The following is a 26,294-nucleotide window of genomic DNA, read 5'->3' as shown; positions in this document are numbered from 1 at the left end:
TCCAGCAAGATATTTCAGATGAGAGGCGGGGTCACCCTGGACTGGACAGGTTGCCAGTCTGTCGCAGGGCAACACAGAGACAGACAGGATAAACAACCATGCACACACACACAGTCAAGTTTTTAGACTGTGGGAGGAAGCCGGAGAACCCAGAGAGAACCCACCATGCACAGGGAGAATAATGCAAACTCCATGAAGAAATACCCCGGGCCGGGAATCGAACTTAGGACCTTCTTACTGCAAGGCAACAGTGCTACCAACTGCTCCACTGTGCATCCCTATAACAAAACATAAGTATCAATAAAGAAACTTTTATCTTTTGTTTTAAGGTCCAAAACATAAACCTGAGTCTATCAGAAGGCCTCAGTCCGTCCACATATCCCACAGCCCCAACGAGCAGCATCTCTGTTGTACAGGCCGCCACCAAGCATGAAGACCGGGGAAACTTTCACATAAGTCAAGGACAAAGTCATGCTGAATTAGAGATCAAGAAAGGGTCATCCACCAGAACCCACAGACTCAGCAGGAAAGGCATTAATCAGAGAAGCAACAAAGATAACTCCACTGGTAGCTGCTGTGCAGATAGGAGGATGTTTCTACTGGAGCTCTGTGAGCTTTACCTGGGCCAGAGCCAGACACTAAGGCAAGAAAATAGCTGCTGCTTATAGAAATAATAAGGTAGGAAGGACATCTGAAATGTATTCAAATTTATGTTGGATACTGCTTAAGTATGTGGTTGGAGAAGCTAAAATCCAATATATACCTTTTTACGTAGAAATACTTTCTCTTAACACATCAGTTCTACTTAGACGCAGTGAGTGTTTTGGGATCTTAGCAATATGTCTGAGATTTTTCAGTAAAAATAGTCCCAAAAACCCTTCACATAAACCCTTTCAGTGGAATGCGTCAATGGTTTATACAATTAATCAATTAATCATCAGAATAATCGATTAATCGTTTACAGCAGTCCTAATCATTTTAAGGGTTTCTTTTTTCAATTCTTCATCATTTATCACTGTCTTTTCTGTGTTTTCTCCTGTCTTAATATTAAAGAAGTTTTTTTAGAAGTTTTTTTTTTTAGTTAACTAAGCTAACTCAGTTAGCTAAAAACCTCTGGTTTTTTACACAGTGCAGTTGTTAAATGTGAACTGCTCTGCCTTCCCAGCTGCTGAAGGACTTCCCGGACGAGCTGCGGGCCGACATCGCCATGCACCTGAACAAGGAGCTGCTGCAGCTGCCACTGTTCGAGTCGGCCAGCAGGGGATGTCTGCGCTCCCTCTCCCTCATCATCAAGACCTCCTTCTGCGCCCCGGGGGAGTTCCTCATCCGGCAGGGCGACGCCCTGCAGGCCATCTACTTCGTCTGCTCAGGGTCCATGGAGGTGCTGAAGGACAACACTGTGCTGGCTATACTGGGTGAGTCTGTGAAGAGGGTTACCGCTAGATGGAGGACCTCATATTCTTTCACGTGTGTGCGTAAAAGATAAGAAAGCACATTTGTTCTTCAGCAGTTTAACTGTGCAGTAAAGATTCATTGATTTCAGAGATTTTTTGCACCAGAGTTGCCAACAACGAGGCAGAAAATACCAGAAACAAGGTGAGTGGACTGTGTGCACTATAAAAACACAAAATCTTACCAAGTATTTTTGGTCTACTTTCTAGAGCAAATATAGTAGTACACTTGAAATAGGACAAAACTGACTTACGAGTAACTTTTCAGCAAGCTATTTGTTAATGTTGATGAAAAGTACTTGTTCTATTGGCAGGTTATTATTTCACTTATATTTTCCCATGTTATTCGTGAAATATTTTGCCAGTGGAACCAGTACCTGTTTAAAATCAATATTAAATAATGATTTACTTAAAATACGCTCTAGTATTTTTTATTTTTTTTTGCTGAAAGTTACTTGTAAGTTAGTTTTGTTCTATTTCAAGTGAAATAAAATATTTTCCCTATAGAAAAATGCATCCTAATGTTAAACACACAGAAAGAACCTAAAATCCTTTGTTGGGACATGATGACACTCAAGATGATAGAAAATCATTTAGTTACATTGGCCCAGGTAAGGACACTGTCCTATATTCAATGAATAACTAATATTTAATATTTCCTGTTCCTTTAAGGAGTGATCCAATGAGATCCAGCAGTGTGTGTTTGTATATGTGTGTTAGATCACCAGCTATATTAGTTTCGTGGACCGCAAAAATAAAGATGGTCTGTTGGTGCAATGATGGTGGTTAGAATAATTTTACAACACCTCGTTCGGTTTCATCCAAGAAGAGCAAACTTGACTGCTCTAATGAGCATTAGGTGATGAAGGGGTGAGGAGGAGGAGGGTCTTTGTGTAAGCTAACAGGGAGGGCAGGGCTAAAGGCAAGCTGCTGAAAAGCTGCAGTTTGCTCTCTGCTGCTTAAAGGCGTTACCACCCAGGTGGAGCCGCACAGAAAGAGTCGCTGCTTGGTGATTATCCTCCAGGAATCCTGTTGGGTTCAGCGGAAGATGGTGCAAAGGCTGATATTGCATCTCCTAAATGATAAAAAAAAAAAAAAACTGAGGTATTATCATCTCCCATTATGGTCTCTTTTTAGTGCAACACTTTACCGTCTCTCTGCTAAAGGACCCTCATCTGTCCAGTGTTGATGTTACATACTAGCTTGATGAGTTTTTAAAACAATTTTAAATTTGTTGTGTGTGTGTGTGTGGGGGGGGGGGGGGGGGGGGGGGGGGGTTCTGCATAGCTCGTTTTAAATTGGTTGGTTTCTGTTACCGGGTGTTGGAGTTTCCAGTTTTATTTGTATAGCAGATTTTCAAGAGGAAAATTCAACCTTACATGATTAGACGTAAAATAAAACAATAAACAAGCAAAAACTTAAATAAAAAATACACTAAGGTGATTGAAAAACAAAGACAAGTTTAGAAACAGACCACAGTTTAACATGTTGTACCACTCTGTACCGATATATCGCGTATGAAATGTCAGCGTTGAATCTGATGTATCATGCATCTATAATAATTATTTCCATTTCTGGTGACAGTGGTCATTTTGTATGTAAACATCTGGTTTTGAAGACATTAATAAATAAATCTCTGACATATTATTTCTGGTATTTCGGCATTGAGCAATCCTTTTTGTAATTTTCACAACATCAGACTAGGGAAATTTGGATGGATTTAACTTCTGACAGTGAGAATAAAAGGTGTGTGTGTGCGTGGGTGTGTGTCTTGTTATTCTGCGTATGTAAAGTTCTGGTTTCAACTGAATATCCATATTTTGTAAATTTTTCTTTCTCTAAATGATCCAGCATGTTTTCTTCCAATCATGCTGTTTTTAATAACCTTATTTCTCTTATCATGAACTACGATGTAAAGAATTAACCAAACTGAAACTTGCTGAAATTCTGAGCAAAGGGCCGAGATTCTGGTTCACCTTTAGTATTATTTGAAAACGGTGCTTTGGGAATTGAAATGTTCCTCTAATTTATTATTTAATTGACACCTGATTAAATTCTGTTTTTATTATGAAAACAATCTTACATATTAGCCGCCCAGATAACTTTACCTTATCAGTAAGATTTTTGAAAATGAAGATTACAGAGGCAGAACAAGTCTAAGATTTCTTTAGAACAACAATACTGTACGTTGAAAACTTTTAATAGAGATATAATAATATCATGGAAGCTAGAACTGGCTAAGATCAATCTGAGCAGGTCAGAGCTTCATAAAAACTGGAGATCAGAAGTCTGTAATTACTGCATCTCCACTTAATTATTTTAAAAAACCACCTTTAGCCAACATTCGTATGTATGTATGTATGTATGTATGTATGTACGTAAAATCAACAGTAATGTTTGTCTCACTGAAAATAATCCAATTGGAGGTGGTATGTTGAGACGAACTATTGCTGCTGCCAAAACAATGATTTCTTTTGCTCTCGCAGGTGGAAATCTAATTTAGTTGGGATGTGACTCAAAACCTTTGTAAGGCTAATCCAGGAAGCAGCTTCCCTCAGCCAGCGCCGTGTGGATGAGGAGAAAACAGAAACAACAAACTGGAGATAAGGGAGGAGCTGAAAGGCCTTCTTATGTATTCATGGCAGGAGCAGATGTACATGTTTATGCAAAGGATTGGATTAATGATGTGGACTTGTATTTCTGTGTGTGTGTGTGTGCTGGCGTGTGGGTGTGACCAGATTTTTAGATACTTGTGGGGACGTGTTTCTGGTCCCCATGAGGGGACATGTTGTTGGGTTATGGGTGATGGTTAGGAGTAGGATAAAGATTAGGCTATAGAAAATAAATGGAAGTCAATGTAAAGCCCCCATAAGACATGAAAACTCACAAATGGAGGTCCTTGTGGAAATGAAGACCTTTTCCCAGTTTTTTTTGCAGTTCACTAGTTATGTTTAGAGGTATGGTGTGAGTTTTGGTTCAGGTTAGGGTTGGGAATAGACTGGTGTTGGTTAGGTTTTGGGAAAGAGTTGGTGTTAGGCAAAAATGCGGTTGATAAAATGAATGGAAGTGAATATGAAGATCTCAGCTACATTAGTAGAAACTGTTGTGAATGCTAATGTTAGTTAGCATAGCTAATGATGGCGGATAAATGGTTTTTCTGCAACTGTAAATTTCTTCTATTTCTATTAGCACATTGAGCAGCGAGCACATGGAGTTGATTGACAGCGGTAAGCCCCTCCTCCTGGCTCTGATTGGTTGTTTTTGATCAGTAGTGGCAGGTTTCTTCAGACAGCAATAGCAGCTCCAGAAACAATCTTTTCACTGATTGTCTCACATTTTACTGTCACAACATACTGGCAGTTTCAACACATATGTAAAAAAATAAATAAACAAAAAATTAATCATATTTTTTATAAAAGTTTTGTGCTGCAACTTTAACAAAAGTACATTGAAGTGTGTGTGTGTAATTATAAAGTGAATGAGATTTTCCTTGAAACACCAGGCCCCTCAGCCTGTATTTGATCTCGCGCATCGACAGGCAGTATGTGTTGCGGTGCAGCTGTTAATAATAAATAGATGTTGCATTATTGAAACAGCATCATTATTATGAGAGGACAGCAGAACCATTGGCCGTGTTCGGCCCGGCGGACAGACTGTTCTTCCAGGAAGGATCCACTTTCCTCGTTGGTAACCAGAGTCCGACGACGCTCTCCTTCCTCCAGTCATGCATGTCTAAATGTTTCAGCGCCACGACTCAAGCGACATTACAGGTGGTCGAACATTTTTATTTCTGCTGTTAAATACCAATAAATCATCAGGGATTTATGATCACCTCCACCAGGTGATCGTCTTTCCTGCTTGTTGGTAATGGTCTATGAAAGGGAGAAAACCAGGGATCCACAGAGTCGTCATTCAGTGAGTGAAATGAACCAATTAAAATCTGGAAGCACGGCACACCAACTGTCTCTTAATTCAGATAGCTACTGGCCATATTGGTGCTTTTCATTTTTTAATGTGCTGTAACGTCAGCACATTAAAACAGAAAATCCCCTCGACTGTCTGCCACACCTGCAACAAGCCTTGGTAGCAGCAACCTCCTAGCATTTTACTTTCCATTAGAAGGCCGTTACTAAATGCTGAAACTTGAAATGTACACAACTCCTGACCCCGGCATCCGGTCCTGTGAAGCCATGTATCATCACAGCTGGAGCGTTCTAGAGCTGCAGATCAGAGGTACTGTACGTCTGGAGGAAGAATAATGAAGCTGAAAAGAACATGGTGCTACATTTATGTGTGGCGGTGCCCCGGTCGAGCTCTGCTTCCTCTGAATCAAAAACATGACCCATGTTTGAACAACCAGCTAGAAGCTGCTGCACAAAAGAGACGATTTCTGATGGGATATTTAATTTAGCCTATAGCAGAATTACTACTCTAAGTTTTGTCTACCATTGCTGGTTTGAAAATAACCTTATTCATTGCAAAAACAAAATCTTAGCAGGTCATTTTGGTCTTGTGCAAATGTCTTAAGACACTTGAAATAAGACAAACTAACTTACAAGTAGTAACTAGTGTCCTGAGTGGTTTGAATAAGAATGGGACAGCAGAAGCACTCAACACTCTAGTTTGTTGTTGTTGTTGTTTTTTATTAATTTGATGAATTAGTTGTTTAATTATAGTACGTGTTTGTATGTTTTTGGTAATGAAGCTGATTTTCAGTGGAGGCTGAACAATTTTAGGTCAGCTGTAGCTGTTTGAAGTCAGGATAGCTTCCATACGCAGTGATCCAATCAACTCCTGGGCTGATAATGCATTAAATATTGAATTAAAACCATGATGAAACATGGACCAGGAGCAGGGCTTGTGATGTAACACCTCCAGCAGCCTGTCAATTTGTGCCTAAATTAACCTTTACTTTGACCATCACACTAAATCACAACAAGTATGACGCTGTGCATTACTTGAAGCTGAATTAACAGCGTGACACCAATGAAAACACTGACCTTTTATTCTCTGACACCCCCTGCTATCTAAGATGCATTACATCTTTTGGATGTATCTATTAGAAAAGGCGAGGTAGGGCCATTGCAGATAGAAACGAAGGAGTACATTTCTTCCGAAAATCTAAAAAAGCAGTTTTAGAAAAAACAAGTACATTTTAGTCAAAGATTTGCAAGAAAAAACAAAAATCTAATGTTTAATGACAAATCCAAAATATATGCTAGAAAACATTTGGAAATTCCAAATTTCTCAAGTTTCCAAGTTTGTTTGTTTTTTCTTTTCAGAAAATCACTGAGATAAATCTCAAATTTCTAAGCGTTTTCTAGCAGATTTTTCACTGTTCATACTCACACATTTCAAATTCCAATTTTTGAATTTGAAAAATCAAAAATCTGCTAGAAACAACTTAGAAATTTGAGGTTAATCCTGGTGAATTTCTGAAAGAAAAATTGGAAATTTGAGTCCTAAAAAAGTCAAAGGTTTTCCTGAAAAAAATCTATTTTAATCCCATAAATTTTTTTAGAAGAAATTGTTACATTTTGGTGTTTGAAAAGTTTAAAAAAAATCCTAAAAAAAAAACAAAACAAAAAAGTTTGATTAATTGCAAAAATTTTCAAGAAAAAAATCTAAATTTTTCAGTTTAAAACGTTTAACATTTTTGAGTTTGAAAAGTCTACAAATTTGCCGGAAGAAAATCAGAAAGTTGAACATTTCTGATTTTTATACCCAGAAGTTATTTCTAGCAAATTTCTGACTTTCCAAGCAATGAAATTTCCTTAATTTTTCTAGAAAATTCCTGACATTTCTGAGCATTTGTATGGCAGAAATGTACTCCTTTCATTTTTGTCTACCTACAATAGCTCTAATACGCCATCACAGACGTGTCTGTGTGGGTCTGTGAGTTTTATTGTCCTGCAGTTTGAACATGTCCCTGCAGCTGGTCTGCATTATATTCAATTTAACAGCAGTAGGTGTGAAAATTGGATCAGAAATTGCACTTGACAAGAGCAAAAGCAGAAGTAAAAAAACAAAAAAAGAAAAGAAATCCTGACAGTGGTAATGTGCATGAGGACTAAGAGTCACTGACACTGACAAAATGAACTTCTTTGAAAGGCTTTCGCTCCCCACCTTCATCTCTCTCACCTACATATCCCAAAACCAGACAGACGCACTGAAATGTCACTTCCAAGTAACGTTTCATCTTTATTAAGAGCAAAGCTTCCTGTCGCCACCGCCACCCATCATCTCCCTGAAAAGACAACAATAGAGGGGGGGTCCGGGGGGGGCAGTGGAGGAGCAGAAATTTGAAAAAGCCAGCGAGGCAGACGGAGATTATGAAGAGCCCATCTCATCCGCCATGTTAAGAGCAGTGGTGGGTGGGGGCGCAGCAGCAGGAGGATGTGGAGGTGTTCAGAGATGCTCCACTTCCTGATCCCCTCCCCTCTTTGGTTTACTAGTGTTAGTGTACAGACACACACACACACATCCTTCATCTCCTCTCTTTTACCCTCCTTTCTGTCCACCTCCACACTCCTCCACCCCTCTGCAGTCCCTTTCCTGCCTCCTTCCATCATTTCTGTTTCCTCTCAGCTCATTTTTCTTCCTTCACCCCCACCCCATTTTCTCTCTTTTTTTTTTCTCAGCCTCCATGAGTCTTTTGTCAGATTTTCTTCTTTATCCCAGAACTGCGGAGGCTTTTGTCTGCTTCAAAAGGCGTCCAAATTACAGGTTCCCCTTATAGACGGCGATACATTTCTGGTACATTTTTTTTCTTTGTGTTTTTTTGACATCACTCTGTTGATTATGAACAATCCATCTGAAAACCGTGGTTATGTACCATTGATAAAAAATGTTTTTTAAAAAGGCAGGAGTGAAGAAATGAAGGTGTGAGCAGCAGCCCTGCTATTTGCTGTGTCCACGAATAACACTGTAATTCCTCCAGTTTTCTTTTGCTTTGCTTTTTCTCTTTTTTGTTTTACACATTTTTGAATTGACAGAGAAAGCAGAGCTGAAAGGGAATATTAAATGGATTAGTTCTGAAAATGATCCTGTTGCAGCAAGGCCACAGAAAACAGAAGGAAAATCTGTTGACTAAAATCTCTTTTTTTTCCCCCTCTCTGCTCAGAGACCAAAGTGTGTTCATGTTTATAGAGTTATTAGCTTAACAGCAGATCAAACCAAATGATGTTGTCTGATACAAAAAATTGTGCACTGAGGAATTTCCCTCTGCTTCAAAAACAAAAAAAAAAAAAAAAACTTTTGGTGCAGTGACCTTGAGCGACGAACCCCTGAGTGGTGAGCAGCAGCGCTGGGATGGCTCCGGGCCCCGGGGCCGTCACGTCCCTCTCAGGATGCTGCATCACAGCTGCTTGGTCTCATAGTAGCCAATCTGCAAACATCTCTAATGCCTGTTTTGTGAAGAAAATACATTTAAATTGTCCATCACAAGTAAAGTTCAGCAGCCGTGGAGTCAATAAAAAAAGTTATTGTTATTGTTTGCAGGTTTATTGTGTCACCAAAGAGCTTTAAAGTTTAGTAAGATAAAAAAAAAATCTAAATTCAAACAGCACACTGCAAAAATGCAAACTCTTACCAAGTACTTATGGTCTAATGTCTTAGTAAGTTTGAAATAAGACCAAACTAACTTACAGGTAATATACAGCAAGATGCAGGAGTTTGTTTTAAGTAAATAATTTCTTAATATTGATGAAAAAAGCACTGTAAATTTTATCTGCCATTATTTATCTATAATCCATTCCCTAACATTCTTGTATATTCTGTATAATCAGTATAATCTGTGCATATAGCTCCTATATTTATATTTATACACAATATCTATATCTCTTGCTATAACCCCTTATAGTCCATACATACATACATACATAGTCTTGTACATCTGTAAATAAATATTTATATCTCGTAGAGCACTTCTGGATAGATGCAAACTACATCTCATTGCTTGTACTTGTGACAGTGCAATGACAATAAAGTTGAATTCTATTCTATTCTATTCTAGTTCCATCGGCAGATTATTTTACTTACAACAAAACATTTTTTCCAATGTTATAAGTGAAATAATCTGAGATTTAATTATTCAATATTCAAGAGTAATTGACTTAAAACAAGCTCCTATATCTTGCTGAAAAGTTACTTGTAAGTTAGTTTTGTTTTATTTCGAGTGTGAAAAAGATATTTACAGTAGAAATTAGACCAAAAATACTTGCTAAGGTTTTGTGTTGTGTTGTGTTGTGTCTGTACGAGGTGAGTGCTTGAAAACTGACGTGAAATTTCTTGTATGAGGACCAATAAAGCTGGTTCACATAAAAAAAATTAAAAATCACCATACTACACTGCCTCCGCCGTTATTTGCATGTAGGAGAATACTGATGGTGATGTTGGTATTTATGGCTCATATAAGAACAAAACTCTGAAATCTTTTGTTTCTCTTCCATGGAATTGACTCCAAAATCAGCCACAGTTGACAGAACTTTCTTTCCTTCTTGAGTGAGTCTGTAGTGAAACATTGAATACAAAACTTCTAGAAACCAAGATGGAGGGACAAAAATGGAACATAGAGAACGACACAAACAAACCGGTCAACACAGAAACAGCTCTGAAGCAAACAATCCCTCAAAGTGAAACTGGTTTTACATCCTCCTTTTGTCCTGGTCTCATTCCGTCAGGCAAAGGAGATCTGATTGGTTCGGATTCCCTGACGAAGGAGCAGGTGATCAAGACGAACGCCAACGTCAAAGCGCTGACCTACTGCGACCTGCAGTACATCAGCCTGAAGGGCCTGCGCGAGGTGCTCCGCCTCTACCCGGAGTACGCGCAGAAGTTCATCAGCGAGATCCAGCATGACCTGACCTACAACCTGCGGGAGGGCCACGGCGCAGACGTGAGTACCTCCACCCACAGAGAGCACTGAGCTAACAGAGGAAACAAACACCCGCTTTCTTTATTCAGGCTGGTTTTTGGGGGTGGGCAGGTGTGTGTGTGTGGAGGGGGGGGGGGGGGGGGGGGGGGGGGGGGGCGGATGTTCAGTCCTAATGAATCTGAACAACCCAGACTCTGATTTTTCTTTTGTTGGCGTGGATTCCAGTTCCAAACAAACAGTTCAGGGGCTTGTTGAACACTTCTGAACAGAATTTCAAACCAGAAGTCTGATTTAAATGAATTCCAGCTGTTCGTATAAATCATCTACACTGAAAAAACACAAAATATTATCAAGTATTGGCCTGGAGACGGACTGATTCATTCATTCATTCATTCATTCAATCATTCATTCATTCATCATTATGAAGTTCTGTTCAGATGTCTAAGGTCATCCAATGGTAGCTTGTGACCTTTGACCTTTATGTCCAGAGATTTCACCCACATGAATCTTTTCACATTAACATCCACTGTAGATGTTGAAAATCCTAAATTGTTTTTATTGGGATTGTTTTACCTGATTGCTGCACTGTAAAAACACAAAACCTCACCAAGTATTTCTGTCTGGTTTCTAGTGTAAAGATTTTATCACACTTGAAATAAGACCAAATCTAACTTACAACACACTAAGTCCTTAATAATGATTTTTGAAAAAAGTACTAGTTCCACTGAGATTATTTCACTAATAACTTGTGCAAAATATCTTGTTATGAGTAAAATAATCTGCCAATAGAACTAATAATAAACAATATTGTTTTGTCTTATTATTATTTGTATTTGCACTAGAAACTAGATAGAAATTACTTGATAAGATCGAAACAAGTTCATGTTTATGGTGGGATTGTGCTAAAATATGAAAACAGTTCAGGAGGATTACTTATAAACGTATATCGTTTATAGCCTTTTAGGATTGCTTAACTACTCTCTATAATAATTGTGTTGTAGTTTCCTTGTTCTGTATTTACTGATCGTATTTATGACATTTGTGTAGCTAAGTGACTTTAATTCGCTTGAATAACAGATTACTCGTTTACTCAGGGACACAAGATGAAAAGTAGACATTTATTTTTCAAAATGTCAATTACCTTGCATTGTCTCTACCAAATAAATGAAATAAACTACTAATGCCGGAGCGTAGGAAATGACTCGGATGAACCAGAGGAATAAAAACTCTTATTTCTGTTTAAACATATCCGTCGTGATGTGGCGAAAACCCAAAGAGAGGATGGATAAAAGCCGTATCTGACCCTCATAACGCGGTTTGACACGTGCCTCCATTTAAAGTCCACACACACTACACACACACTGGATCCTCCAGCGCTGCTGCTGCTGCTGCAGAGGGAGAAAAACTCACAGACCAGAATAGATGAGTGCTGCCGTTTGAAGCTCTCCTGCAGCTAAAAATAGAGGAGGGGGGGAAGCACGGGTTCTCCCTGACTGGCTCTCCCTCCTCGGCTGCTGCTAAGATTGGATCCTGCTCGCTAAAAATAGAGCAGCCAGTCAGGGAGAAGATGAAAAGAAAAAAGGAAGAAGAACGTGAGCGATCTCATTTCCTTTTCTCTGCACTGCAGTGGAAGCCTTGGTTTGTCTGCAGAGAAAACATCGCCAGCATATGTGAAATCTGCTGCACATGTATCCGGGCTGAGGCTGCAGATGTCTGTCATACGCATGCAGGAAAAAAAATTGCTACTGATTACCTGAGAGAAAAGCCTGCAGAGATGTCAGGCATGCTGACAGGTGTAAAGTCTGACTGATCCAAAAATACACTGCCTGGCCAAAAAAAAAGTCGCCACCTGGATTTAACTAAGCAAATAGGTACAAGCCTCCTATTGGATAAGTACTGCATAGGCGATTATCTTTCAGCTGGCAACAAGTTATTTAACCCCAGCTGATGCAATGAGTAACTCCTCATTTCTTAAACAACCATGGCAAAAGACACATCCTGTGGTCGTGGAAAAGACGTTAGTCTGTTTAAGAAGGGTCAAATCATTGGCATGCATCAAGCAGAGAAAACATCTAAGGAGATTGCAGAAACTACTAGAATTGAGTTAAGAACTGTCCAACGCATCATTAAAAACTGGAAGGATGGTGGGGAACCATCGTCTTCCAGGAAGAAATGTGGTCGGAAAAAAATCCTGAATGATCGTGATCGGTGATTACTTAAACGTTTGGTCAAATCAAATCGAAGAAAAAACAACAGCAGAACTCAGGAGTATGTTTAATTGTGAACGCAAAAGCATTTCCACACGCACAATGCGAAGGGAACTCAAGGGGTTGGGATTGAACAGCTGTGTAGCCGTAAGAAAACCTCTAATCAGTAAGGCTAACCAGAAAAAAAGGCTTCAGTTTGCTAGGGAGCATAAAGATTGGACTCTGGAGGAATGGAAGAGGGTCATGTGGTCTGATGAGTCCAGATTTACCCTGTTCCAGAGTGATGGGCGCATCAGGGTAAGAAGAGAGGCAGGTGAAGTGATGCACCCATCATGCCTAGTGCCTACTGTACAAGCCTGTGGGGGCAGTGCTATGATATGGGGTTGCTGCAGTTGGTCAGGTCTAGGTTCAGCAACATTGTGTGCCCAAAGAATGAGGTCAGCTGACTACTTGAATATACTGAATGACCAGGTTATTCCATCAATGGATTTTGTCTTCCCAAATGGAACGGGCATATTCCAAGATGACAATGCCAGGATTCATCGGGCTCACATTGTGAAAGAGTGGTTCAGGGAGCATGAGACATCTTTTTCACACATGGATTGGCCACCACAGAGTCCAGACCTTAACCCCATTGAGAATCTTTGGGATGTGCTGGAGAAGGCTTTGCGCAGTGGTCAGACTCTCCCATCATCAATACAAGATCTTGGTGAAAGATTAATGCAACACTGGATGGAAATAAATCTTGTGACACTGCAGAAGCTTATTGAAACAATGCCACAGCGAATGCAGGCTGTAATCAAAGCTAAAGGCGCTCCAACAAAATATTAGAGAGTGTGACCATTTTTTGGTGGCGACTTTTTTTTTGGCCAGGCAGTGTAGAACTCATTATGAAATATGATGGTGTATTAAAGCTGTTATACATGGAGAAAAAGAGTGGAGTAGAATTCCACCCAAAAAAAAAACAATAAAACAAAATAATTGAGATTGAGCCCAGAAATAAAAAAATTTAAAAACTTGGAAATGTATGAGTTTGAAAAGTCAGACATTTTGATATTAGTCAAAAACATTCTGTTTAAAATGCAGAAAATTTGTTAGAAAAAAAAAACCTAAATTTTGAGGTTGATCTCAAGAATTTTCTAGAAAAAAAACATCAAAAAAAGAGTTGCAAAAGTCAAAACCTTTCTACTTTTGAAACTCAAACATTTCTACATTCTTCTAGATAATTGCTGATATCATCCTGAAAGTTTCTGAGTTCTTTCTAGAAACGTTTTGCCCCATCAAGCTTTGGCATTTTCTTGTGTTTTCTAGAAATTTTCTGAGATAAATCTCAAAATTTCACAGATTTCTGTGACGGAAATCTCCTCTTCCTTTTTCCCTCTACGTGGCCGTAACACGGCATCAGATCATTCGCAGCCGTCGCTCGTCGAGCTCTTAGTAACAATCTCTCAATCCGACCTCGCTGTGAAATCACCAGCCGTCCACCAGCTCACATGATCTCACTTCAGCTTCTCTCCTCCTGGGCTTTTTTTTAGTCTCTGATTGATGAACATGACGGGGAGAGTGAGATCTGCCAGCACTCACACACAGAAACATGAACAAAATCACGTTGGGGGTTTTTTCCCCCTGCTTGCAAGAAATGTGTGCAGAGTTTTCATTTATCTCCACACATGCGATTAGATCTCTGGAGAAAAAAAATGAGCTCCGTACACAAACCCTCACACACACACCCACACACACACACACACACACACACGCCTTCACATGGAGAACTGTACACTTATCACACCCACGCATCACACGGAGCTCCTTGGTTTCCCGCGGAGCTGCGAGCTAAGATTAGAAACAGAAAGCTAAAAATAAACCCGGCTGCCACAGAGGAGGAGAAAGAGGAGGGAAAGAAACGATAGAATGCTGAGCCGGCAGGGACGGAGGGGAAGGAGTGCGAGTTGATTAAGGGAAGGAGAGATGATGGAGGGGGAGCAGCTTGGGGCGAGCGGAGGGGCATTGGCCGATAAAACGAGACGATGTGATGAAGACAATGTGATGAAGAGGGTGAGAGCGCGTTGGAGGTTTGTTTTTACTTTTACTCATTCAGGTTGTCTCCTTGAGATCCGAGATCTCATTTACGAGCGAAACAATAATTCAAAACGACAAAAGCTGCAACAAAATAAGCAATTATGTAATTTGACTCAATTGCATAAGCTAATAAAAATATGAGCTCAAAAAAAAAAACCAAGAGAAACACGAGAGCCGATCAGGAGAAAATGACCTGGTTCTGGTTCTGGTTCTGGTTCTGGTCTTTGGCCGACTGATTGATGCAGACAAGAGAAACAAAACATTCAAATCAGGAGATGTTCTAATTAGTGGAAACATAACGACTAATAGTTTCAAAATTCAGTCCAAACTCTCAAACTGCTCCCAAAAAAAAACTTTGTCATTCGTCTTTATTCAAGCTGTTTATTATTTTCTCACACGTTTGAACTGAACCTTTCGGTGAAGCAGCATCAACATTTAAAACTGTCAATAATTTCATTTGTATGTTTTTGACATGTGGGCTAAAATCGTCAGCTCAAAAGTACTGCGTGTCAAAAAATATATATATATCATTTTTAAGAACTAACACAACCATATGTGTTGTGTGATTTTTTTTTTGTCTACTTACTCAACAATAAACTAAAGCATCTGAATGAAACCAATAATCAGATGTTTATGTAGGAACAAGATCACAAATCCAAAACGTTAAATAAAATTTTAAATAAACGACTTCCTTTGTGCTTTTGGTTAGATTGTATAAATCTGATCAAATATTTCATTTTGTTCTCAGCGATAAAAACAGGATCTATGTCCGCCTTCGTTGTTTTTGCTGTAACAAGTTTTACTACAAGCAAACGCAGATCTGGGTGCACCGAGGTGTCAGTGAGTAGATGTGCTCTTAGTTACCACGGCAACAGAAGGAAGCCATAACACTTGGGAAAGACAATCACTCTGTGTTGCGTCTCACGTTTTTGTGAGCAGATTTTGATGTAAACGTGGCAGTTTTGTCCAAACGAGGCGGATCGGCAGCGGGAGTGAAGGACTTTTACAGACATCCGCAGTGACCTCAAAGGAGCAATTTCAGCTGTCTGTCAATCTGGGAAGGGTTCAAAGGTCATTTACAAACAAAGTTAGGTTCAGCTTTCTCACAGAGACAAAGATTATTCACGAGTGAAAAGCTTCTTCCTTTTTTTTCCAGCCACTGATTTTTCCTGAATGGACATCCAGCGAACTCACCCCAAAGTCACAACGTGCAATTGTTAGAGAAATTGTTACAGGGCAAAAAATAAATTTAAAGCTCCACGTTAGACTCTGAAGGAGTCATTCAGTGTGTCAAATAAAAGCAAAAATGAACTGAAATGTTTTGTATTTGGAAGGTTTGCTTCTCTTGTAAACACTGTGGCAGCAACATGTGGTTTTGTGTAGCAGCTTTGAAATCAAACACAAAACTTTAAGAACTTTACTGCAGTTACAGGTTGTTTTATAAAGCTCAAAAACGTACATTTTTACATGACACTGTTCCTTTAAAAGGATTTCTTAATCCTTTGTGTTCCTCTCAGCCTTTCTGCAGACTTTCACCTTCCTCTGCCTCAGTCAGAGGAAGGTGAACCCTGAGAAATGCCCGGCGTTCAGTGCGGACCACCTGGATGCTCCCTTTCTGCTCCGCACTGACCAACAGAAGGACATCAGCCAGATGAAAGCACCACTCGCCTCAGAGCGGCCAGCCTGAAACGTTTTATGAGTGCAAGCTGCTGCTTCTTGGCGCTGGCCTGCGCAGTCTGATCACACAGCCATGGAAACAATGAAACGGCCTCAAATAATTGAATTTTAGAGCAGGAGCCGCGTTTCTGTCTGAAGGAGAACCAGAATCATCGAATCCCTGAAGTTTCCTCTGGTCTTGTGCACTCCAGGTTCTGGTTCGCCTGAGCATACGTTCTGTTTTCACTCCAACTGCTTTTCCACCCGGAACACTGTAAAAACCCAAAACCTTAGCAAGAATTTTCTGTCTAATTTCTAGGGCAAGTTACTTAGTACGCTCGAAATATGACAGAACTAACTTACAACTAACTTTTCAGCAAGATGTAGGAGGTTGTTCTTGTTTTAAGACAATAATTGTTTAATATTGATGAGAATATATTAGTTCCACTGGAAGATTTTTTCATTTACACCAAGACATTTTTTCCATGTTATAAGTGAAATAATCTGCTGTGGAACTAGTACTTGTTTCATAAATATTAAGCAATGACTGACCTGAAACAAGCTCACACACTTTGTTGAAAAGTTACTTGTTAATTAGTTTTTGTCGCAGTTCAACTGTTATTTCAAATTAGACCACAAATATTCAGTGATATTTAGTGTTTTTTGCAGTGTATGCAGACATGATAATTGAGTCTCGACATGTTTACATTTATAGTTTTCAATTAAACTTTTATTAAGGAAAGAAATGAACTTTCGAACCTGTAGCAGAGCCTCGGTGGGATCAAATAATTCAATTTTCAGAAAGTACAAAAGTATGTTTTTGTGTGTTTAAACTGTTTACTGAATTTTTTTCATGACTTTTTCCCTCAGACACAATCCAGTGAGCATTGTGGGATGCAGCTCTTAAAATATTTCTTACCTCTTTTTATGATGTGAACAATCTAAAATACTCTAGTTCTTTTTTCCTACCGATGCATTTTTGGTCAACTGTGTAACATCTAAATGATGATGTTTCTAAAGTGCATTTTTCTGCCTACACACAGTTTCTCCATTGTCTCTTTGATTTATGCGAAGTTACATTTCAAGAAGAGCAAGAAAAATGTTCTTAATTTTACATCAAACCTTTAACCTGCAGTTTGTTTGGGGGGGTTTAAAGAAAATGTTGATATAGTGAAAAATGTTTAGTTAGTGAGTTAGTTTTTCTTTACTAATTAGTCTTTTGCATTCAAAACAAACAAACTTATTAAAGAATGACGAGAGGAATAAACTCACATAAAGCAGAGAGAGAGAGTCGTTTGAATTCAACCTCAGCAGCTGTGGAAGAATCTCCAGACAAAATGAAACCATGTGTTGGGGCTTCAAAATCACTCAATCTTACCAGGTATTTTCTCTCGGTTTCAATGCTAATATCTTAGTACACTTGAAATAAGAGAGCATTAGCTTACAGGTGGATTTTTTTTTTTTTTCCACTTAAAACATGACACTTTTCCTTTTCTGTAAGTGAAAAATCTGCCAGTGGAACTAATACTCTTTTTAAAATCAATATTAAGGAATTATTTACTTCAAGCCCCACTCCTCTATATTACGGAGGCCCCTTGGGGACATGGGGAAAAAAATTTTCTTTTGCATTCCCTCGCAATAAGCTTACTGCAATATCTGCTGGTCTATTTTGTGTACAGTCACAAATGTAAATTTAACTTTTCAAATATATACAGATTTAAAGAGGCTCGGTCGAAATGTGTTTATTATTAACTGCTGGGTGCAAAAAATTGATTGAAAATTGATTTATTCTCTGCATGTTTGTCTGTCTGGATATGGTTGAGATGGAACTGCACATGAAAACGGCCCTTTATTAACCAGTCAGACCAGCACAATAGAGACACAATCAACACTGTCAGATGACTGATGATTACCCCACAATAATAACTCAGAAATAGGATGTGGTTTTTTTTTTCTTTTTTTCCAATGAAAAGTTTCTGTTTATGGTTTGTGGTGCATTTCTATCCTAAAGAAAAACACATAAAACTTCAGATATTTCACAAGATATCATACATGGAAAAACCTCATAATACCAGAAAGTACGATGGCCACCGTAAGAAAGGCTTACAGTATTCAATTATGCTGCATGAACTGATTAGTACATTATTGCGAGAAAACGCAAAATCTACTGCGAGGGAATGAAAAACAGAGAAGAAGAAAAGTCCCCATGTCCCATGCAGGGCTCCGTACTCTACATTACTAAATCATTTCTTGTAAGTTAGTTTTTGTCTTATTTCAAGTGTCTTTGCACTAGAAACTAAACAGAAATACTTGGTGAGATTTTGTTTTTGATTTTTTTTACAGTGCAGCAATCAGGTAAAACAATCCCAATAAGAACAATTTAGAGTAGAACACCTACAGTGGATGCTGATGTAGAGTATTCAGAAATCCCTGGATATAAACGAACTGCAACTGGATGACTTTAGACATCTGGACAGCACTTCATCATCCATCCATCCATCCTTCACTCATGTACCTGACACAGAGATAGTTGGAATGGCCTGAGGCAGAGACTGAGCCTCCCACCCACTTCATCATCCCTCTGTGATCGATATAACCAAGCTCAGGAAAACACTCCTCCTTTACCAATCCATCTACACGGGTAACCTGACACTGCGTCGGACGTCAGCGAACAGAATTTTCATTTTCATTTTTATTTCTGTATATTGTGGTTTTTGAACAAGCATTCTGTTTACAATTGAACAGAAGATTGACAAACCTGAACAACAGCCGATAACCAAAGCAAAGGAGCTAATAAAAGTAAAGACCTTTTAAAAAAGAGAGAGAGAGAAAAGGACCGGAGTACACAGCTTGTTCACTACAAAAACACAAAATCATACCAACTAGATCTGTTTAGTTTCCACTCCAAATATCTTATCACACTGGAGACAAGACTAAACTAACTTACATGTAACTTTTCAGCAAGATATGGGAGCTTGTTTTAAGATAGTAATTCCTTAATATTAATGAAAAACACTTTTTCCATTGGCAGATTATTTCACTTATAACATTGGAAAAGCATAATTATAAGTGAAGTAATCTGCCAATGGTAAAACTAGAACTTTTTCATTAATATTCAGAAATTATTGACTCGTATTTCTTGTTGAAAAGTTACTTATCCTTTTGTTTTGACTTATTTCGAGTTTTCTAAGATATTTGCAGTAAACCAAAAATACTTGATAAGAGTTTGTGCTTTTGCAGCGAACAAATTTGGAGTTTTCAATTGTAACAGCAGTTTAAACGAATCATCACAGACAAACTCTTGTGTTTGCCTGACACCTACTGGTGAAGCTAAGACACTGCAGTCCATTCACCTTCAGCTCAGTCATTCTGATGATTCCAAATTCAAATTCAAACAAATACTTTATTGATCCCAAAGGGAAGTTAAATGAAACATTCATATTCATTCAAAATTCTTCAGAGTTATTGTTATTGATGATTATATTGGGAGGTGAGTTCTGGTCAGGCTCTGAAACTCTGACCCTGCTGTGTGTCACCAGGACTGGGAGAGCAACGGCGGCCTGGTGAAGAAGCTGCCGTCCATCCGTGAGGATGAGGAGGGCGACGAGGAGCAGAGCTCCGTGTCCCGGGCTCCCCGCTCGCCGCTGCATCTCAGCAGGGGCCTCAGCTCCCCGCTGCGCTCCCCCCTCCTGGCTCCGCGGCCCTTCAGGGCCCCAACCGAGCACTCACGGCCCTCCACCCTGCAGATACCAGTGGTTAGCTTCAGCAGCGCTCCACCCGAGCTCAGCCCCAGGTAACACACACACACACCTAAACACATGAATGCACCCCCCCCCCCCCCCACACACACACACACACACACACACGCCCTCTCTCTGTAGGTGCAAACTGTAATCACAAAACAGGTAATGACACAACCTCAGAGCCACAGAGGGAAACCGCAGTGGACTGCGCTGCAATCGGTGTCTGGCTGCCATGGCAACCGGTAGATTACATAGCTGGTGGATCATATGGGACCTGCTGCTGTGTGCAGGGTTTCATACTGCAGCTGAATGGTTTGCATGGATGTGTAGATGTCTAAGACCCGAGCAGAAGACGGGGGAGATGCAGAAATCACTGTCGGTTCACACCAGACTGACGTTCTGACCACGTACAGAAGATGGAGAGAGAGAAAAAAAAAAGTACATTTCTCAAAAAAAAACAGTTTTGAGATTTATCTTAGAAATTTCTTGAAAGAACAAGGGAATTTCTGAGCTTCAAAAGTCAAAAATTAGCAAGAAAAACAATGTCCAAAATTGACATTAATGTAAGAAAATTTCTAGAAAAAAAATAAAAGAAATTCCTGAGTTTCAAAAGTAAAAAAAAATCTTGAGCTTTTGGCACTGACATTTCCAAGTTTTTCCAACAATTTTTTAAAATTATTTTTCAACCACATACATTTTGAGAGTCATCTAAAAAATTTTCTAGAAAAAATTCCTGAGTTTGAAAAGTAAAAAAAAATCTTTGACTTTTTAAACTCCAAACATTTTCGAAATGTTCGACTTCAGAAAATCTCAGGCATTTCCAAGGTTTTTATTTTTTCAGGAAAATTTCAAAAATTAATCTCAAAATTTCCTATTGGAGTTTTTTGGTGGAAGCGTACTCCGTCACGCCGTCATACCTTCTTCTCATGCTTCTGACCTTTAACCCTTTCTGTCCTGCAAAGATTCGTGGACGGCATCGAAACGGAGAACATTTCCACCTCCTCACAGAAGTTTGAGTTCAGTCCAAGTCTGTCACCTGCAGCTCCACCTTCCCCGTACGCAGGTAAAACACACACACACACACACACACCCCTACCCCATGTGGTGTATGCTCTCTTCCTTTCCTGGGAGCTTAACATGGAAGCCTTTTGTATTCCCGCTGTCTGCAGGGATGCGGGAGCACTCTGAGATCAAGCAGAGCGTGGCGAAGCTTACAGAGGAGGTAAGATCTGACCTGACGCATCATGACTGTCGCATTTTTCCTGCTGACAGAGATTTTTTGCCCGGGATTGTAATTTTCATCCCATTCTATAAAATAAACGCTGACTCAGGTCATATTCAGTTTAGTTTACTCTTATTGTGATGATTCGCAACAAATGTCATGATTTATAAACTGATCTCATTCATACCCACCCATGATGATTCCTGACAGTGATTTTATCAAAGCATGTCCTTTTATCCGTCGTCAGGCAAACATTTCTACATCAACATTCAGATGAGGTTCTGGATCTTAGGCTGGAATTGGTACCTGGTACCAGGACTGACGGAGTTCTTTAATAAAGTGATGTTTTGCAGCATCGTGATGCAGCATGATGTGACCGTCCGGTTGTGTCTCTGTCTCCTTCTCACCCAGATGAACTCTCTCTCCAAACAAGTGTCCAGCCTCAGCCAGGAGCTGCGAGAAATGGCTTGCCTGCTGAAGCCCCTCCTCCAGGCGGCCCCGCAGCCAATCCTGATGAGCGCAGTGCCAAACCTGGCCCCGCCTCAGGGCAGTGCCAGCCAGCTGCTGTCCAGCCCCTGGTGCCCGGCAGCGCCCGCAGCAGCGCCGCGTTCCCCCCCGAGAGAGGACGCCGGCTCCCTGTTGGACAGCGGAGACCCGGAGGGCGAGGGTTTGCCGCGATGCCTTCTCCCGACTCATCACTCACCAAAAAGGCCTGATTCCTCGCCATCAGCATCAGCACAGCCCCCACCCAGCCCCGTGGCAACTGGCTCAAGCTTCCTCTCATCGAAGGAAGAAGCTCCGAAGGGGTCCCCGATGTCCCGAAGCCCCCAGGTGTCCCCCAGTAACGGGATCCTCCTGCCGTCCCTGGAGGACCAGCCTGCTCTGCGCTCCAACACCCCTTCGCCGTCGCTGTCCTTCTCCGTCTCCCTCTCCTCCTCACCGTCTCTTTCTCCTTGCCCGTCACGGCCCACCAGCTGTGGTAGCAGAGGCCTGCTCCCCCCGCCTCCCTCTCAGGATACGCCCCCTCCCCTGTCGTCCCACCGCTCGGCTCCCTCGTCCGTCTCCTCGTCTCCCGGGGGTCACCGACTGAGGCCTTCCCTGTCCATCCCCATCGCGTCCACCGCAGCGCCCGTCCATCCTTCCACCCTGTCCCTGCCTGTGTCTCTGGACTTTGGGAGCTCAGCAAAGCGAGACGCTCACACTTCGGCGAGGTGCAATCTGCTGACACGCAACGAGGAGGCCAGAGCCGCTGCCAGTCCGCAGGAGGTGGAGATGCAGGAGTGGGGGCAGCGGGGAGAAGAGAGCAAAACCTCCACAGAGGATTTCAGCTACATCGACGAGGACGATCTTGGGCTATAGGTGGGTTTTTGCTGCGTGATGCAACCGTGAACAATGCGATCAGTGCAGCAGCAAGCTGGTCTGTCTCAGGCAGAAAGCCTGGGATGCTTTGGGAGGATTCCTGTCCACGCTAACAGTCTTCTGTTAGCATATCACACACCCACCGATTATTAGCAACACAATCCTGCAGAACTGTGGCATGAGTCGATGCCTTCAGCTCCTGACACACAGAACCAGACAGCATTTTTCTGTCTCTCTCGTACCCGCTCCCATCTGATATCGGTTTTGTTTTTTCAATACCAAGATGTCTCCTCCAGAGGCAGGGACAAACACACACACCCCCCAACTGGTAGGTCCGAGTCAGCACAGCAGGGCCTGGAATGTAAAGTCGCTCATTCTCACTCCAGATTTTATTTTCTAAAGGAAGGCAATCATCTGCCCCCGTGCACAAAAACACACACACGCACACACACACACACACCACTCATTCCCCTACAGCAGCAGGGCCTGGTTCTCTCATAGTGTAATTAAAGTACTCTGAACCTTCGGGATCAATGCCAAAGAGGAAAACAAAACTGCAGTTTAGATCCTAAAACTCTCCAAAAGGTGCTTCTCAACAAGCTAGACTCAGAAACTTTAAGTTAGTTATTTCAGTTATCAAGCAAAATTCATAAATATATATAAACTGTATGATAAATATTTTTGTGTTTTTTTAATGACTATGGCTTACAGCAAAAGACAATTCCCAATCAAACCGACTAGGGCTGAAATGATTCCTCGAGTGATTCCAGTACCTCGATTATTAAAATTCCTCGAGGAAAATGTTTCTGCCTCGAAGCTTCGTTAAATTATATTTTATTATTTAGCGCTCCGTGTTCCGGCCGGATTATTACTTGCGTTTCGTGGAGCTCTCACTTCCGCCTGAGTTGTTGACGAAAGCTAACTGTTAGCAGGATAACGTCCAGTTTTCAAGTTCGGTCTGGGAGGATTTTATTGATTAATGATAATGTCCCGGTCTTTGTCGTTTTTTCCGGGGACCAATAAACATCCTTAAAATGACTGGCGCGATGCCTGCAGTACGGCAGCCTTTCTCCTCCTGGAGCTGCTGCCTGGTGGCGGTTCAGAGCGAACAGCGGGGAAGAGCTGCAGATGTATTTATACAGGTGAGCCGATAGACTGAACACTACGGGCGTCTGTGCATTAGATAATTAATGTAAGTATAGCTTTACGGACGAACCGGAAAATTTATTTCATATATCCAGGTCTCAACAAATGTGTGGTGGAGCTCAGCGTGGCGGCAAGTAGCTGGTAGATGTTTCTGTGTGTGATGGTCGCTAACATGAACCAAAAGCTATAAATGTCTGGTAAAAGTGAGAGTTCATCTATTAAATTGACTGAAGTTGAATACATAAACGAAAAGCTGGAGTATAGACATTTTTCATAAGCGTATTTGTGAGCTTGCCTCTTTATTATTGAATTGAATATATTCGTTTACAACAACCCTGAAAACTACATAGAAAATGGTTTTAATGCAGAGATGTCATCCAGCTCTATACTTTCGTATCTAATACTGCACCAATGCATTGTGGGATGGAGGTAGAGCTGAGCAGCAGACAAATAATATAAATATATCATGATAGACACGTGATCAATATCAATAGATAACACATCTGATAGAATGTTTGATAATTAAACCGAACTCATTTCCAGAACCAGACAGCATTTTGGGAGATGTAGGCAGATGAAAGGCTTTAGCTACTCAACCTCTCATGGCTCAATATGCTAGTATGGTGGCATCAGCTAGCTTGCCTATTGGTTACCTAGCAACAACGTCTTCAGCAGCTTGCACAGCAGCAGTTTCAGGTTTCTCTCTGCTTAAACCTGCTTAAAAAAAACAAAAACGATGGTGTGGAGTGAAAGGAGAAAATGACTACAACAGGTGCAGTATGTAACTTATAAAAAATATATGTATATATATTTATATTTGTTAAAACTGTCACCATATCACGGCATTATGTTATGAGAAAGATCATCTGTGAAAAGGTAGATCTCCTCTCTGAGCTATTATTGCCTTCTGAAGAAACAACCAATCAAAGCCAGGAGGCGGGTCTTAGAGCTGTCAATCAATCTCATGTACTCACTGCTCAATGTGCTAATGGCAGCGAAACAACTTACCATTACAACTAATAGAAAGCAACTGGGAGAAGCGCCTCATGGTGGGGTGATTTAACAGTGCTAAGACCCGCCTCCTGGCCCTGATTGGTTGGTTCTAGTTAGTACTGAGAGGAGTTAAATTTTTCTTCACAGATTATCTGTCTCATAACCGCAGGTGATGGATGGAAATGATTTGGGTTGCAACTGTCCAAACATGGTGACATATTTTCACATATTTGTTTAAACTATTTCTTCTAAACATTCCATACTGCAGCTTTAAAACAGGAATTGTCACCACACTCACAAAAATCCCTTTTCTTTATTGCTCTATACTTCATTTTAGGGGGGTTTTAAGCTGTAGGCCACAATTATCAAAATGAACTCAAAACGTCACCACGAATAGTTTCTGTTCTCTAAATAAATTGCTGAAATGAACCAAACCATTTAACGGCATTTTTACGTATTGAACTGCATCTGTAGTTTTCAAGCCAAGCATATTCAGATTGTACGTCTCACATTTCCCACTGAGCTTTAGCCATCCAGCCATTCGTGCCTTCTCCATGTGAAGACCCCTCCCACCTCTCACCTGCCCACAGGTCCCTTCAGTCAGTCCAACTTTACCCAGAAGAAGCCATCAATGCCACCTGCTGAGAACACGCTGACCTTCCTCTGAAACGTTTCCGCTCCACTTCGGCTCTGGGCAGAGGAAACGCGGTGGGTTGGTATTGCACGTCATGTGGAACCCTTCACAGTTCTTATGTAGCACACAGACATCGCCTCCGACCACCGGGGGTTACGAGACTTCAGCCAGAGCTGCTACGCTACAGAAGCCTCAGGACCTCGGTCTGTTTTGTTCGCTGTAACGTAGACCCTGAGCTTTCTGGTCCCCACTTTGTTACAGAAACAGCAGAGGACGCTTTCTTGGACTTTCTACACACTGGAAAACAAAACTCCTATGAATTTGTGGAGTTCTGATCCTGGGCGCCATGTGGGTGGGTGGGTGAGGTGGGGGGGTTGGTTGCAGTGAGATGTAATGCGGAGTGATACTCTACTGGGATTTAAATCAAATGCATGTTTTTTATTATTATTTTTGCATGAGAAACGTGCCTGCTTTTGAGCTGTTCAGGCCGGAGGGAAAACTGCCCCCCCTGGTGGAGGCTGCTGGGTTTCCGATGTATTTTATTACAGACTGCTGTTACATACAAATTTAAACTGGGATTACATACATTACAACAATAAAGAAGTGTTGTTTTGTAAGAGCGGAGTCTTTGTTTTTTTTGTTTGTTTGTTTGTTTATTTTTTAAAGAAACAATTTCAAAACAGCAGGTAGGTATTCAGGTTAAGCACCCAGAAGGGTCAGCTTGATTCGGGTGCAATCTGGTTGACATGGAGACAGGTGAGGGATGAAAATGATTTGGGTTGCAACAAGTTGGGAGCAACTGGAAGAGGATTAGGGCCACCAAAAAATTTAATAAATAAAATTCTGACTTTGAATCAAATGAGTGGCTCGTTAAGGGAATTCAGACGTTTGAGCCTCGTCTGCTGACAACGGATGAATCTAAAAGTTGC

The 26,294-nt window shown here is 40.8% G+C and overlaps 1 protein-coding gene across 1 annotated transcript in view; it reads left to right on the top strand.

The window, feature by feature from the left end:
- kcnh3 (potassium voltage-gated channel, subfamily H (eag-related), member 3) overlaps nt 1–25,984 on the top strand; it is a 199,302-nt gene extending 173,318 nt beyond the window's left edge. The window contains exons 10-15 of the mRNA XM_032567261.1: nt 1,166–1,415; nt 10,133–10,347; nt 19,808–20,061; nt 20,974–21,074; nt 21,181–21,233; nt 21,645–25,984. Of these exons, the coding sequence (XP_032423152.1) occupies nt 1,166–1,415; nt 10,133–10,347; nt 19,808–20,061; nt 20,974–21,074; nt 21,181–21,233; nt 21,645–22,592 (1,821 nt within the window). The 3' untranslated portion in view covers nt 22,593–25,984. The remainder of the gene's footprint in view (nt 1–1,165; nt 1,416–10,132; nt 10,348–19,807; nt 20,062–20,973; nt 21,075–21,180; nt 21,234–21,644) is intronic.
- The last annotated feature ends 310 nt before the right edge of the window (nt 25,985–26,294 follow it).

Source organism: Xiphophorus hellerii, chromosome 7 (genome assembly GCF_003331165.1).
Source record: "Xiphophorus hellerii strain 12219 chromosome 7, Xiphophorus_hellerii-4.1, whole genome shotgun sequence".
Taxonomy (NCBI): Eukaryota; Metazoa; Chordata; class Actinopteri; order Cyprinodontiformes; family Poeciliidae; genus Xiphophorus; species Xiphophorus hellerii.
The sequence above is the reverse complement of the archived record's forward strand: the minus strand, read 5'-3'. Positions and strand labels throughout refer to the sequence as shown.